The 13,941-nt window shown below is 39.8% G+C and overlaps 1 protein-coding gene across 1 annotated transcript in view; it reads right to left on the bottom strand.

Moving 5' to 3' along the window:
• The window catches only part of LOC143975254 (cyclic nucleotide-binding domain-containing protein 2-like), a 142,525-nt gene that overhangs the window by 30,919 nt on the left and 97,665 nt on the right, over positions 1-13,941 (bottom strand). The window contains exons 10-12 of the mRNA XM_077477463.1: positions 10,710-10,770; positions 9,451-9,598; positions 5,224-5,303 (exon numbers count right to left, since the gene is read on the bottom strand). Of these exons, the coding sequence (XP_077333589.1) occupies positions 5,224-5,303; positions 9,451-9,598; positions 10,710-10,770 (289 nt within the window). The remainder of the gene's footprint in view (positions 1-5,223; positions 5,304-9,450; positions 9,599-10,709; positions 10,771-13,941) is intronic.

The raw sequence follows: 13,941 nt of genomic DNA, 5'->3' as shown, positions 1-13,941 counted from the left end.
TCAGGTAAGTAACTAGGAGGTGCTGGGGAGGCTGCTACACACAGAAGGTTTATTTTTTAATGCATAGAATGCATTAAGATAAAAAAAGTTCTGCCTTTACAACTTTACAACTAAGGCAATATACTGCATGCATGTGTACACATTACAGTCAGAACAGGAAGCAAAGTTTGTATATGGAATCAGCAGGGCCACTGATAGGGCAGAACAGCCGGGCCTGTTGTACCGGGCTCTGCGCCATTAGCTACACATCTGGGCCCAGGCAACATTACAGTTCATTGCTATATTAAATAAAAAAAATCGAGCTTGATAAACTCCTACCCCGCTCCTACTTGTTTATAGAGCAGGGTTATATATTTTTCCTGGGCCCCGTTAGGATAACAAAGGGGCCCAGGTGAGCACAGAGGAGGTAACATTTCTTCATTTATAGGGCGTATGTACATCATGCCGCCCCACTAATTAATTAGTCCCGGCCGATTCTCTGCCCCGCGCCCAGAACCTGCCTCCAGTTCTCAGGTGCTGAGATGTGAGGTGGCAAGTGGCTGACAGGGAACATCTGAAGGAGAGCGTGGCTGCACTTGACACAGTGAGTGTAGAATCCTCACTGTGTCCTTTTATATAACTCACAGCACAGCAAGTTATTATCAGCATTACAATAATAATCACAGGCATCTCAGTAAGCAGGGGCTCTATTGTGGCTCTGTGTCACATGGCTGCTGAGGGCGCTGACTTTGTTATGGCTTTGCTGTGTTACAGTCCGTTACATACAGCACAGCCATAAGTTAAGTCAGCAAACAGCCATGCAGCACAGAGCCATGATAGAGCACCTGCTTACTGTGCTTCCTGTGATGATTATTGTAATGCAGATGATCATATGGGCTGTATCTGATCAAGGGATCCAAAAAATAAAGGGGATCTCCTGGGGGCCATATTTGAGGCTCGGATCTACGTTGGCTATAGCTTATACACCCCCCCCCCCCCCCCACATCTTTAGTGAGGGGTGGATTCTTAACCTGTAATTTACATTTACACCGGCCTATATACTCTGTGGAGGGGTGAACTACTTCCTGGGCATTAGGGACCTTGTTTTGGCTTCCAGCTGCATCTGCATCTTATTTGATGATATCCTATTGAGGAATGGCTCTATCATGAGCTTTAATTAAACTTCAGCTCACTCTACTCCTGATGAAAGTTTTCAAGCAAAACTGGAAAATTGGTATTGGGGTTTTCCCCCCTTAGTAGAGCATAAGTGTTTTTTTGATGTTCTATTGTCATTTTGTATTGTATTGCACATTGTTCAGATGCTGGTCGTCTGTTTTTAGTCTGTATAGTCTTGACTTATTGTATTAATAAAAACAAAATTTTATGAGTTCTATTTCATGTGTTGGTGGTCTGTCAGAGTCCCATTTAGGGGGTTTCTTTGTTCCTGCTGCTGATCATAAGACGGGAGCAGTAAACATTTGCAATGGAGCTGCATTTGTACCACCTCCCTAACAAGCCCTTTTGACCACTTCCTGTCCAGCGACGTACCAGTATGTCACTGGATTGGAAGGGTGAAATCTGGGTCATCACTACAGCAATGATTGAGCAATGATTGAGATAAAAATTGATTGAGATAAAAATTTCTAGCCTCAGCGATTCAGCGATTCAGCGATTCTAAAGTAAAAGTAATCCTAGTGTATCCCACCAGTGCAACCAGTAGCATTCGGTTCTTGGGACACAGTGAGAGGGATGGATGTCATTACAATATATATATATATATATATATATATATATATATATATATATAAGTGCTGCATAAATTGACAGCGCTATATAAGTACCTGAAATATATAAAATAAATTCCTTCCACCGCATGATGTCAGAAACTGAACGCAACAAGGATTTTGTTGCTTCCAGTTTTGGTCTGATGTAAACAAGCCTTTACTGCCTTGAACAAGCATCTAATGACACCAATCTTGGTTTGATCAGATGCTTTGGAGGCCAGAGGACAGATATGTGGTCTAAGAGAAACCAGATCTCCCCATAAAAGGACCTGTCATGGTTCATGCTATCACAAGGGATGCTATTCATCCCTTGTGAAAGAAAAAAAAAATTAAAGATACAGTGTCATTTTTTTTCATTTTTAATAAAATAAAAATAAGTTTAAACTGCCCCCTCTCCTTCATGCTTACGTGCAATTATGAACGTACCAGTTGGCCCTGCATGCATGTGTAAAGAGCAAAAAACCTGCATTTTATTTCAAGCCGGGGTCAGGGGCAGGGACAGGGGTGAGGTCAACAGCATGGTTAAAGGGGGCCCCATCATGTAGGCTATACAGGGCCCTATAATTTCTAACAGTGGCACTGGTAATGAGCAAATATGTCTGCTCTCTTGTACACACAAGTATATTAGCAAACTATGGACAAAAATGCTTAACATGATATCTTATTTATTGTCAAACTGATTTACTAAAGTGTTTGAGATTTGCTTTAAATATTCAATCGTGTGAACAGAAAATACCTTTTTACTTATTTCATCTGCATATGATTGGATAATTAAAGTGAATATTCACACAATTTATGTGAAAATTCTCAAATCCTCAATAGTAAAACAGCCTCACTGTGTATTATTTTTGTATTGGCTTCCCTGTAAAAATTGTGTGAGCCACGCTGTGTGTGTCTATGGATGCACACAGCCTAGCTCCAGAGCATGCCTGCATGGCTTCTTATGGGCATACCCACATGAAGACAATGCGGACAGCACCAGTGGGGGACCGCTAAAGTGGAGGTAAGGGACCGCTCTGTGAAATATTGTTGCACAGAGAGGTAAGTATAAACCTCTTTTTTATTGTAAGAAAAAAAGATAAACTTTAGTATTGCTTTAAGTACTTTAAGTACAGATAAAGCCTTCTGTATCAGTCTCTACAGATACAGTTGTGTTCAAAAGTTTGCATACCCTGGCAGAAATCATGAGATTTTGTCATTGATATAAAAAATATGACTGATCATGCCAAAAACATTTTTTAAGGATAGTGATCATATGAAGCCTTTATTATGTCATAGTTGTTTGGCTCCATTTTAAATCATAACGATAACAGAAATCACCCAAATGGCTCTGATTAAAAGTTTAGATACCTTGGAATGTTTGGTTGTGGTACAGACATTAAAGATTAATTTCCCTCATCCGTGGCTTTTTAAATTGCATTTAGTGTCTGTGTATAAATTGCCAACGGGTTTGTTAGCTCTCATGTGGGTGCACTGAGCAAGCTAGATACTGAGCCATGGGAAGCAGAAAAGAACTGTCAAAAGATCTGCATAACAAGGTCTTTATAAAGACGGAAAAGGATATAAAAAGATATCCACAGCCTTGAATATGCCTGTCAGTACTGTTCAATCACTTATTAAGAAATTGAAAATTTGGGATCTCTTGATACCAAGCCAAAGTCAGGTAGACCATGAAAGATTGCAGCCACAAATGCCAGAAGAATTGCTTGGCATACAAAGAAAAACGCACAGGTAACCTCAGGAGAAATACGGGCTGCTCTGGAAAAAGATGGTGGGGTTGTTTCAAGGAGCACAATATGAGAATACTTGGAAAATATATGCTGCTAAAGGACTAAACGTCTCCAAGAAAAGACGCATACTCCTACACAAACTGAAAAAATCCCAGACAGACATCGCGTTCATTCAGGAGACGCACTTCAAAACTGACAGACTGCATTACCTACAGAACAGGTTCTATCCAATTACATACCATTCCACTAACCCGACAACCAAATCCAAAGGGGTGTCGATTCTGATATCTAGTAAAATCCCGTGGCAAACTCAAGACACCTTGATAGATCCGATGGGATGGTACGTCTTCCTTAGGGGACTTTTGGGGAATATTCAAATCACACTAGCGACTATCTACACTCCCAACGAGAACCAGGCCACTTTTCTAGACAGTACACTAAGCAAACGCCAGGATTTCACAATAGGCCAACCAATCCTCGGGGGGAGGCTTTAATGGCCCCCTAATACCGTCAACGGACACCTCAACCGGTGCCTCGTCTATTCCCCCAACCCACCTCAAACAGATATCCAGACCATTACACAAAGCCCAAATGATAGATGTTTGGTGGCTTCAACACTCTGGAGAACGTGATTACACGTTTTACTCCCCCCCCCCCGCATAAAATCTATACCAGAATAGATTATTTTCTCATCCCCCACACTCAACTTCATGAAGTACGAGACACATCAATTGGTAACATCTCATGGTCAGACCATGCCCATATATTCCTAACATACACCCTGTGAGATATCGCGTCGGTCACACATTGTTTCTGGCGCCTGAATGAAAGCCTCTTGCAAAACCCGGAAGTGCTTGAGGAAGTGACGAACGAACTGAGATTATACTTTCGCACGAAAGCGCAACCGGACTGTGACCCAGGCATACTGTGGGAAGCTCATAAACCCGTTATCAGGGGAATCCTCATCAAGCATGGGGCCCGCATTAAAAGAGAGAGACAAAAACAACTAGCCCAACTGCTAAAGAGACTAGAAGATACAGAAGCCAGACACAAACATGCTCCCTCCCAGGCAATAGAAACAGAACTCATGGCATTAAATGAAAATCACCATCCAGTAGTGTGCAGTATGCTTAGAAAAACATAATTTTACTTAACAACATAGATTGGACTGGGAGGGCGGCGATTTTTCTAAGCATACTGCACACTACTGGATGGTGCATTTTTCATGTCAATGCCCATTCTTGAATCCTGAGCACCAGTGGGACAATATATATCTTCCTTTTTTTGCTTAGAGCAGAACTACATGTATAAGTAGGTCACAGAGAACAGAGAAGTGACAGCCTACAATCAAGCCATACTCACTTTAGAAGCACTCTTCTGTCGCTTCTTCTGCCACAGACACCAAAAAAACCTGGTACTTCAGGTACAGAGCAGTATGTGACCTCCACTTGTGGTGCAATGCTCAGACCTAGCAGGAAATTACTAGATTCAAAGGCTATCAAATCACAAAAGGGGTGACATCATCACTCCCTGTAGGTTCTGACACCACCAGGTATTTCAAGATGAATGTTGTGGAGAAAGGGGTGGTGGGATAGCACTGTGAAGGTGAGTATAACTGGATTGAGAGGTAGGCTATAACGAGAGAATGCCACTTTGTCCTGAATAGCCAAGGTGACAGGATCTCCTTAAAGGACAGACACATTTATGTACCTTAAAAAGCACTTTATTACCTGGGGCCTAGGTCTCATATGCATTGGATTAGCCACTGTCCGGTAGGTGGCTGAGTATGATGATCTGGGCAAAACTGTCCCTGTACATAAGACACATGTAATCATAGGTTATAACAGAATCATAAGGCATACATGTCTCTCTCAATATACCACAACACACTGAAACATGCCATGTTAAGAAGACAATCAATTAATTAAATGTATCATGTTAACCACAAAATCATATATATATATATATATATATATATATATATATATATATATATATATATATATATACTGTCTACCAACTAATAACTATAAATTAAGTTATTAAAACTCATTTTTTATTGTCCATTGAGAAACACAATTCACAGTTTAGCACTTCTTAACCACTTCAGCCCCATAAAATGTTACCCCCTTCCTTTTACAATTTGGCACTGCATCGCTTTAACTGACAATTGCACGGTCATGTGACGCTGTACCCATATGAAATTTGCGTCCTTTTTTTCCCACAAATAGAGCTTTATTTTGGTCACCTCTGCGGTTTTTATTTTTTGCGTTATAAACCAAAAATAGCAACAATTTTGAAAAAAATATTTTTTTTTTACTTTTTGTCTAATACATATCCCCAATTTAAAAAAAATAAAAAACGAATTTCTTCATCAGTTTAGGCCGATATATATACTTCTACATATTTTTGGTAAAAAAAATCACAATAACCGTTTATTGATTGGTTTGTGCAAAAGTTATAATGTCTACAAACTATGGAAAAGATTTATGGCATTTTTATGGCATATTTATTATTTTTTATTTTTTACTAGTAATGGCGGTGATCTGCGATTTTTAGCGGTATTGCGACGGACAGATCGGACACTTTTGACATATTTTTGACATTTAAACAGTGATCAGTGCTATAAAAATGCAGTGCTTACTGTGTAAATGTCACTGGCAGGGAAGGGGTTAACACTAGGGGCGATCAAGGGATTAAATGTTTGTTCCCTCAGTGTGTTCTAACTGTGGGGATAGAGATAGGACTGAGTAGGAGAGGAGACATATTGTGTTCCTACTTACTAGGAACAGATGACGTCTCCTCTCCTCTGACAACACGGGGATCTGTGTGTGTGTTTACACACTCAAATTCCCATGCTGGCACGCGTGCACTCAATCGTGCATGGCCGGCGGCCACACGCATCAGGTCCCCAGCCATGCAGCAGCTGCGCGTGCCCTCTGGTGGCCGAAAAAAGGAAGAACGTACCCATACGGGGTCCATTCAGTTTAAAATGATAAACAGAGCACAATTACACCCGTTGCTTGACTCTCCTTTCCTGAGGGATTAACTAACCTACAAGGTCCCCAGGGTCAAAATCAGTCCCTATGGTTCCCTTTCCTAGTAAGGACATGATTCTTTTGTGTTCTTCAAAAGTTCTGTCCCTATTCATGACACTGAGGAGGTGTTTTTTTCCTGGAATCCCCACTGTGAAACATTCAGTGGACCTCTCTTAAAGTGAGTAAATTTTCTGGATTCTAGAAGCTCAAACAAAGTTGATGGTTCTCTTACCTGCACGCTGTCTAGCAGTGGTAATATTAGGTCCCTTTCTAGTGCAGCTGGAAGTACCTCAAGTACTCGCTAAGATAGTCCACTCCCCGTGGACCATTGACCCTATCCTTATGTGTAGCAGGCGTTTACCTCTTTAAGAGATTGTTTGATTGTTTGGGAATTCCTATTAAGCACTGTTACCTCTTCTTATGTGGTCTCTCAGTTCCTTTCTGCCTCTACCTCTGTGTTATGGAGTCTGGAATCTGGGCAAGGCACTTAGAAGGTTTCTACAGACCAAGAGGTCCTAGATGCTATTTGTCCCCGGGAGGGGATGGTTCCTTCCCTTTTCACTAACAAAAGTATCATATTGCCTGTCCCTTGAGCCTGGTTCTCAAGGACAGACAGTTCCTGAGTCATCTAGGAATCCTTTCGCTCATCGGTTTCTCTCCTGACCTCTGCTGGACATCATCTGAATGCTGCAAGACCTTCACCCATAAAGGTTTGATAACTTTCCCTGCCACAGACCAGATGACCTATTCCCTATGCTGAATAGCAATGTTTGTGTCAACATCAGTTGTGACTGTAGCTGCTGATCCCAACATTGAAAAGTTAGGGTTTTTGTACCGTATCAATATGACAAAGCAAGCATTCACTTCCTGTTGTATTTTGTAAATCTTTAATAAAAATATTAAAAAGGAAAGATTGGGGTTTTAGAAAAGTAGTGCCCTTCCCTCTTTGGAAAGAAGTATTCATTGCTGGAAGGTCCTGTACTCCACTGGATGGTCAGCAGGTATGACACACTGTTAGCCTGCTGCAGATTTCCTCAAAGGGTAATCATTTAAGTCTGGAGTTCTTTGTAGGACCTGATCAAGTCTCATTAGGATTCCTACCCCTTCACTCCTCAGCAGAGGAAATTTTGCTCTTACAAATGCAGGTTTGATGATCCCAAGAATCATATATTTAGTAACTGCTTAACAGGTTTGCAGTGTGGATATCACATCCCAAATACATCTATTGGTGTTGTTTGGAAAGAGTCCTACTCATCCTTCTGATCCTGATGTTCTTGTTTGGGTTGTGGTACATCCCTGCATACCCTTTTGTGTGGTCATTGATCACCTTACCCTCTTCTTCAGGAAAATTCAGAATTTGTACCCTTCAATTGTTTCCCAGCATGTGTTTTGTTTTCCCTCTATTCATTTATATTTTATATTGTGACAGGCTCACATTCATGTGTATCTCTATAAGTGACTGGTTGTCCAATCAGGTGACACACTTCCTTACCATGGACTCCCCCTTCACTGAAAGTCCTAAAGCCGGTCATACAAGAAATCAAAATTCTGTAGGGTTTTTCCCAAATGATCAATGCCACCGGTTGTAGCCAGCAACACTGATCATTATATTCAGATGGCAGGGAAGTCTCCCCACTATCAGAATACAATACCACAGTGGGAAGGATTCCCCCATCCACCTCGAATGGGTGGATGTGGGAATCAGATAATTTTTTTTATTCAACCCACTGGTTGAACAAAAAAAAAATGATTGATGTATGGGCTGCCTAAGCCTTCTGCTGTTGACCAGTTGGTCTTGTACACACGTTAAAATCCTTTTCTTTAAGTCTTTTGAAGGACATTGATCCATGTTACTACTTGCTCATAAAACTGAAGCATGACGGTTAGAGGTTGAGTTCTAACAATTTATGTTTGCCAGTAACCCAACCTTCTGGAGGCAGCAGTATAATCCAACTTTTTAGAAATTCCAAAAATCCTGCGTACCTCAATAGGCTTCAAAAATTCTTTTTACTGCAAAATACAAAAATTATTCCAGCAATGAGCACCAGTGGCTTAAATTATCTTCTGGCTATTTACACCTGAAGTTAGCTAAAGCTGAAAACAGGGATCTTGGTCCTGGATGATGTAGTTACAGTTTTGAAAGCAAACAAAATGTCACCGTCAGAGATTACTGCCTGTATTGTCAGCTCCATTTCTTAAAAAAATGATGGTGATGTTTTGTTCATCTTGCAGGAATGCTTCTGGCATGTTTTGGAAATAGACCCCTAAGCTTAAGAATGTTGGTACTTGGAAAAAAGTGAGTAAGGAAAATTAAAATTGTAGGCAAGGGAAAACAAGCCAGATCTCCAAGGGAGTATTATGCCCTGTACACACGGTCAGAATTTCTGACAGAAAATATGCGATCGGATCGTGTTGTCCGAAAATCCGATTGTATGTGGGCTCCATCTGACTTTTTCCGTCGGAATTTCAGACGCACAAAGTTTGAGAGCAGGATCTAAAATTTTCCACACCAAATCCGATCGTTAAAATTCTGATCGCGTGTAGACAATTCCGACGGACAATGTGCCAGGCATGCTCGGAATAAATTAAGAGACCACAGCTATTGGCTACTGGCCTGTTTATAGTCCCGACATACGTGTTGTACGTCACCTCGTTAAGAACGATTGGATTTTCCGACAACTTTATCCGACCGTGTGTGTATGCAAGACAAGTTTGGCACAAAATCCGTCTGAAAAAATCTGATGGATTTTGTTGTCGGAATGTCCGACCCTGTGTACAGGGCATTATAGGAAACTAGTAAGATAATTGCCCTGGGTGAACCCAATGCTAGCTCTTTAGTTAGCTCATTATTATGTGGACTCTCTTTTTGAACTTTCAGATCTACATTAATCCTATGCTATGTCGGTTAGTAAATCTTACTTTCCAGTAGAAATGAAGAGCTGTCTGATTTCTCAAGCAAGAATGGAACTGTGGGAAGCCGGCTTACAATTGAGTAATAATTTCTGGAAGTTCCAGCTGCAGTATTCGGTCTGTCTGGAGTAAGATGAACAGCTATCTGACACTTTCCCTAGAATAAGAACAGAAAATCTTAAAATATCAGATTTTCAGTTATATCTATTTAACAGAGTTTTTATATTTTAAAAGTAAATTTTATCAACTTCAGGTCAATGCAAAAATGCAAAAAAAGGAGGAGATAACACTGCGCTAAACCTAAAAGAAAAAATGAGAAAAATAACTTTCTGTAGCAGCTAATACTCAAAGTCATACAAATTTAAACAAACATATGTGTAGCGCTTAAGCACATAATAAATGTGTACCAAAATGAATAAAATCCAAAGACAACAAAAGTGCACAGTGTACAATATAGAGTCCAGTGGCCAGTGTAAAACTGGTTGATAAAAATCTTTCTGGAAGGCTCGAATGTAGATGGAGATTAGCAATAATGTCCCAGACACAGTGACTGAAAAAGGATGTATTGCTTGTAACACGGGGAACACCGGTACTGTAGACACACAATGAGGTACTCTTACCAACAATGGTGGACGCACATACCATATGGCAGTGAGTCAGATACACTTGTGTTTCTCCCGTTGGATGTAACAAAGAAATCCTGGTCAAAAGGGCACACCATAAGACTGTGGACTTGCGGCTGGAGATGGCCTTTAGGCTCGTCTGGGACCTCAAATTGATGTGTCCATAGATATTTTCAGCATAAGAGCACAAACAACAGCACCTCTCCAGTACACAGCCAGACTCACACAGCCTCCAGCCTATGCAAAAATGCACCTAGTGTGCTGGGTATATGGCTAAGAAAAAATAAGCTTCTTCTGGAAGCTTAACAGCACTTAAATGTTGCGTGCAAATACAGCTGTTTTGCAAATGTGGGAATGGTTTTTAGTTCAATCCTATGTTATTAGTTTTATATAATTTAGGTAACATAGAGAAAAGTGGAAAGTGTTAAACCACTACACAGCAATTATACAGTCATATGATTACAATGCTTGGAAGCAACCCAAGGACTTGTAACAGAAGGGCACGGTTTTTATTTGTGGGTGAAGACCTCCATGCAGTAAAGCTGATTCTTTTCAGCAGTATCCGATCAGCACTGGCAGCCAATGGCCGTGAACACTGACTGGTGTGTTCCATGTGGGGGGGGGGGGGGGGGAGTAAGTACTTACAGATTTAATCAACACCAAAAATGATGATTTGGTGCTAGCTAAAACAACAGTTGTTCCGGCTCTGCAAAAAGAAAGAAAATAAAGACACAGACTTAGTAAAACAGGATATAGTGTATTATAGTATACTTGTTACTAATGCATGCTGCAATGTAGAATTTGATATCTAATTTATTTAATGTACTTATTGTACAATGGAAATATGACAAGATAAAATACAGTGAAAGGACAAAGTTAAATAACCAATATTAAAGTGTAACTAAGAGCATTTTCATTTGGATAGAGTTTGGATAGAGTGAAGAGGAATTAGAACAGCTTTTGCTGTCAGTACCCCGTTTCACCCTCTCTATTTGTCCTGTTTATTGTTATCATCGAAAGTGAAAGTAAAAAATACATTACAAATTTTAGGTTGACATCAAAGCAGTAATAGAGGGGACATTTTCCAATGGGGACACTAGTTCTGATGACCTTGGTGATACATCCAACTGCTTTGGATGTACTACTGTCATTGATTACACCCCACGATAATTAATCGGTGAGTGCTACATATTAAATGAGGCAGGATTCCCATATATTCACTTTTTTGTCTCTGACCTTGGTGATACCCTAGGATTTCCTCACTTTGGAGGGACTTCCTCTCACTTCTTGTTTTGGCTATGGGACCGAAAGTGAATGGAAATCTCCCTTATGGGATGGCAAAAAAACTGACAGGGGTTATAAACTACTCTATCCACGATGAAAAAAAGTTTTTCCTATAGGTACACTTTAACTAATCACAAATTATCTTTTATTGCATTGACTTATACAGTTCTAAAATTTGTTTTTACATTCATTTCACTTATTCTCCTTCCACATCACAAATCACTCTGAGTCAGTAAGCCTCTACTGTATTTTACAAGGCTGTCATCCCGACATGTTTTGGCACTTGGAGCTGAAGGGGAGGTCTTTAGGCAGAGTAGGGGAAAAAAAAGAACCTAACAAAAGTGATTACTATTATTCAAAGTCTTTTGAGTAAGATGGAAGCAGGCAGGTGAGACATGGAATAATGGTGGCGGTGTTACAAGCATAAAAAAAATAAAAAAGACATGCAAATATTTTGAAAGGGGAAGATTGCTCTGAACGAGAAGACTGAAGCACAATGGGAAACATCCCACAGAGAAGTTAAGTAAGGCCTCTTGTGCTTATTTTGTATTTTTTTGTAGATAGACATATGAGTTGATTTATTAAAGGCAAATAGACTGTGCACTTTGCAAAGTACAGTTTTTTTTATTTTCCTTGCACATGATTGGGTATTCTTTGCAAAGTGAAGCTTTACCTCATTTACTAAGCTCTGGAGCAACTGCACATGCAGAGTGCAACTGCACTTTCCAAACTACACAATCTATTTGCCTTTAGCAAATCATCTCCATAGGCTTTAAGCATGTAGTAATTCCTCTTGCTCACACACTTAAGTTTAATGTGTATCTATGGTCAAAATGTAAATTTGTATATGCATTTACACATTATATTTTAATTATTTCTAGCCTACTCCAATTATTATGAACAATCTTGAACTTTGTAAACTGGGTAAATACTGTACCATAAATACAATATATTTTCTGCAAAAATTTTCTTCAACCCAAGTTGCTCCGCTACCCAAAATGCGTTTAGAATACATTGAGTAGGATGAATGGGAAGAAGCTTGCTATGGGGGTACCCGAGCTGAGCCACATCTCCATGTGTCCATTCAGACACAGAGCCCTGTCCCAGCCCGCCAATGACGCCGCTGCTATGTCTCAGCCAATCATGAAGGAGAATCTCGAACAGCTGAGACATTCGTGGACATCGCTGGACACAGAAGGACCTCAGGTAAGTGTTAGGGGAGTTGAGGGGGCTGCTGTATGCAGAAGACTTTTTATCTTAATGCATAGAATGCATTAAGATCGAAAAAAAAGCCTTCTACCGTAACAACCCCTTTAATCATCTCAACTCATGGCTCATTCCTATCTGCTTTGCTGCTGCTGGTTATGATGACAGAATGTCAGACACAATGGGGTTGATTTACTAAAACAGGAAAGAGCAAAATCTAGTGCAACTGTGCATGGTAGCCAATCAGCTTCTAACTTAAGCTTGTTCAATTAAGCTTTGATAATAAAACCTCAAAGCTGATTGGTTTTTGTGCAGAGCTGCACCAGATTTTTCACTCTCCAGTCTTCGTAAATCAACCCCGGTGCTACATACTCTGCAACAGTCATATAAATGAGTCCTCCCCAAATTATAAGAGGCAACATAATTATATATTGCTGATGTCACCATGATGTCAGAGATTGCCAAAAAATCATAAAAACTAATCAGAATCTCAGTACTTTGTAGAACACAAGTTTACCTATAAATAGATTCTCAGAAACAGACAAACATTACAGGAAATAAATTTAGATTAATAGAATATAGCATGCTGGAGATACCTTGTTTTTCTCCATTTGTACTGTGTTACCTTGTTTGTGTATGGTTATATTTGTATTATCTGGGCTAAATATGCAATGAAACTATGTGAAAATCTTAAATATAATCGCCTATAATGACTAGATTTAATCTTGTTGTTCTTGATTCAATTTATCAGTAGTCATTCTTTTAGCAATACCAGGCTTACAATGATCAACGTTAATTTCTGACATAGGTCAAAATAAAGTACCTGTAATAAATTTAGATAAACATCCATTTAAATGTTGTTCTTTTATTTTATTGTTAATGCTATTTAGGCCTATCATTCATGGTTACCAAGGTTTGAGAAATACACATGCAGGCAGTTTTGTGCAAATGTTAAAATGCTGAGGAAATGAGGCATTGCTAATTCTATTTGTTGAGGAAATGTGAAGAAACATGCACTATTGTGCCTCAGAGAAACCATCAGACCAAATCTGCCTTAAACTGGCAGCAGATCAAAAACTGTAATACATTTTGGGTGCTGAATGTTTTCTCTAGCTCTCTCTAAATATATAAAAGTGATAAGAGTGAGAAACCAGTTGGTAGCCATGGAACTTGACTGCCCCTCCGGCATTAGGCTAAGTTTACACTTGCTAAAAAATACTACAGTAACGTGAACCATCACGCCTATAGTGTTAACATACTTTTTTGATGTATTTATATATATATACGCTAAAGGCGCGTTTATAAACTTGAATGACGAGCTTCAACTCCTACCAGACTCGACACGAAGCTTCATTTTTACCGCACGTTTTTCAAAAGTGAACAGCTC

The sequence above is a fragment of the Lithobates pipiens genome, unplaced genomic scaffold (genome assembly GCF_037356315.1).
Source record: "Lithobates pipiens isolate NorthernLeopardFrog02 unplaced genomic scaffold, aLitPip1_a1.2 Scaffold_13, whole genome shotgun sequence".
NCBI classification, from domain to species: Eukaryota; Metazoa; Chordata; class Amphibia; order Anura; family Ranidae; genus Lithobates; species Lithobates pipiens.
The sequence above is the reverse complement of the archived record's forward strand: the minus strand, read 5'-3'. Positions and strand labels throughout refer to the sequence as shown.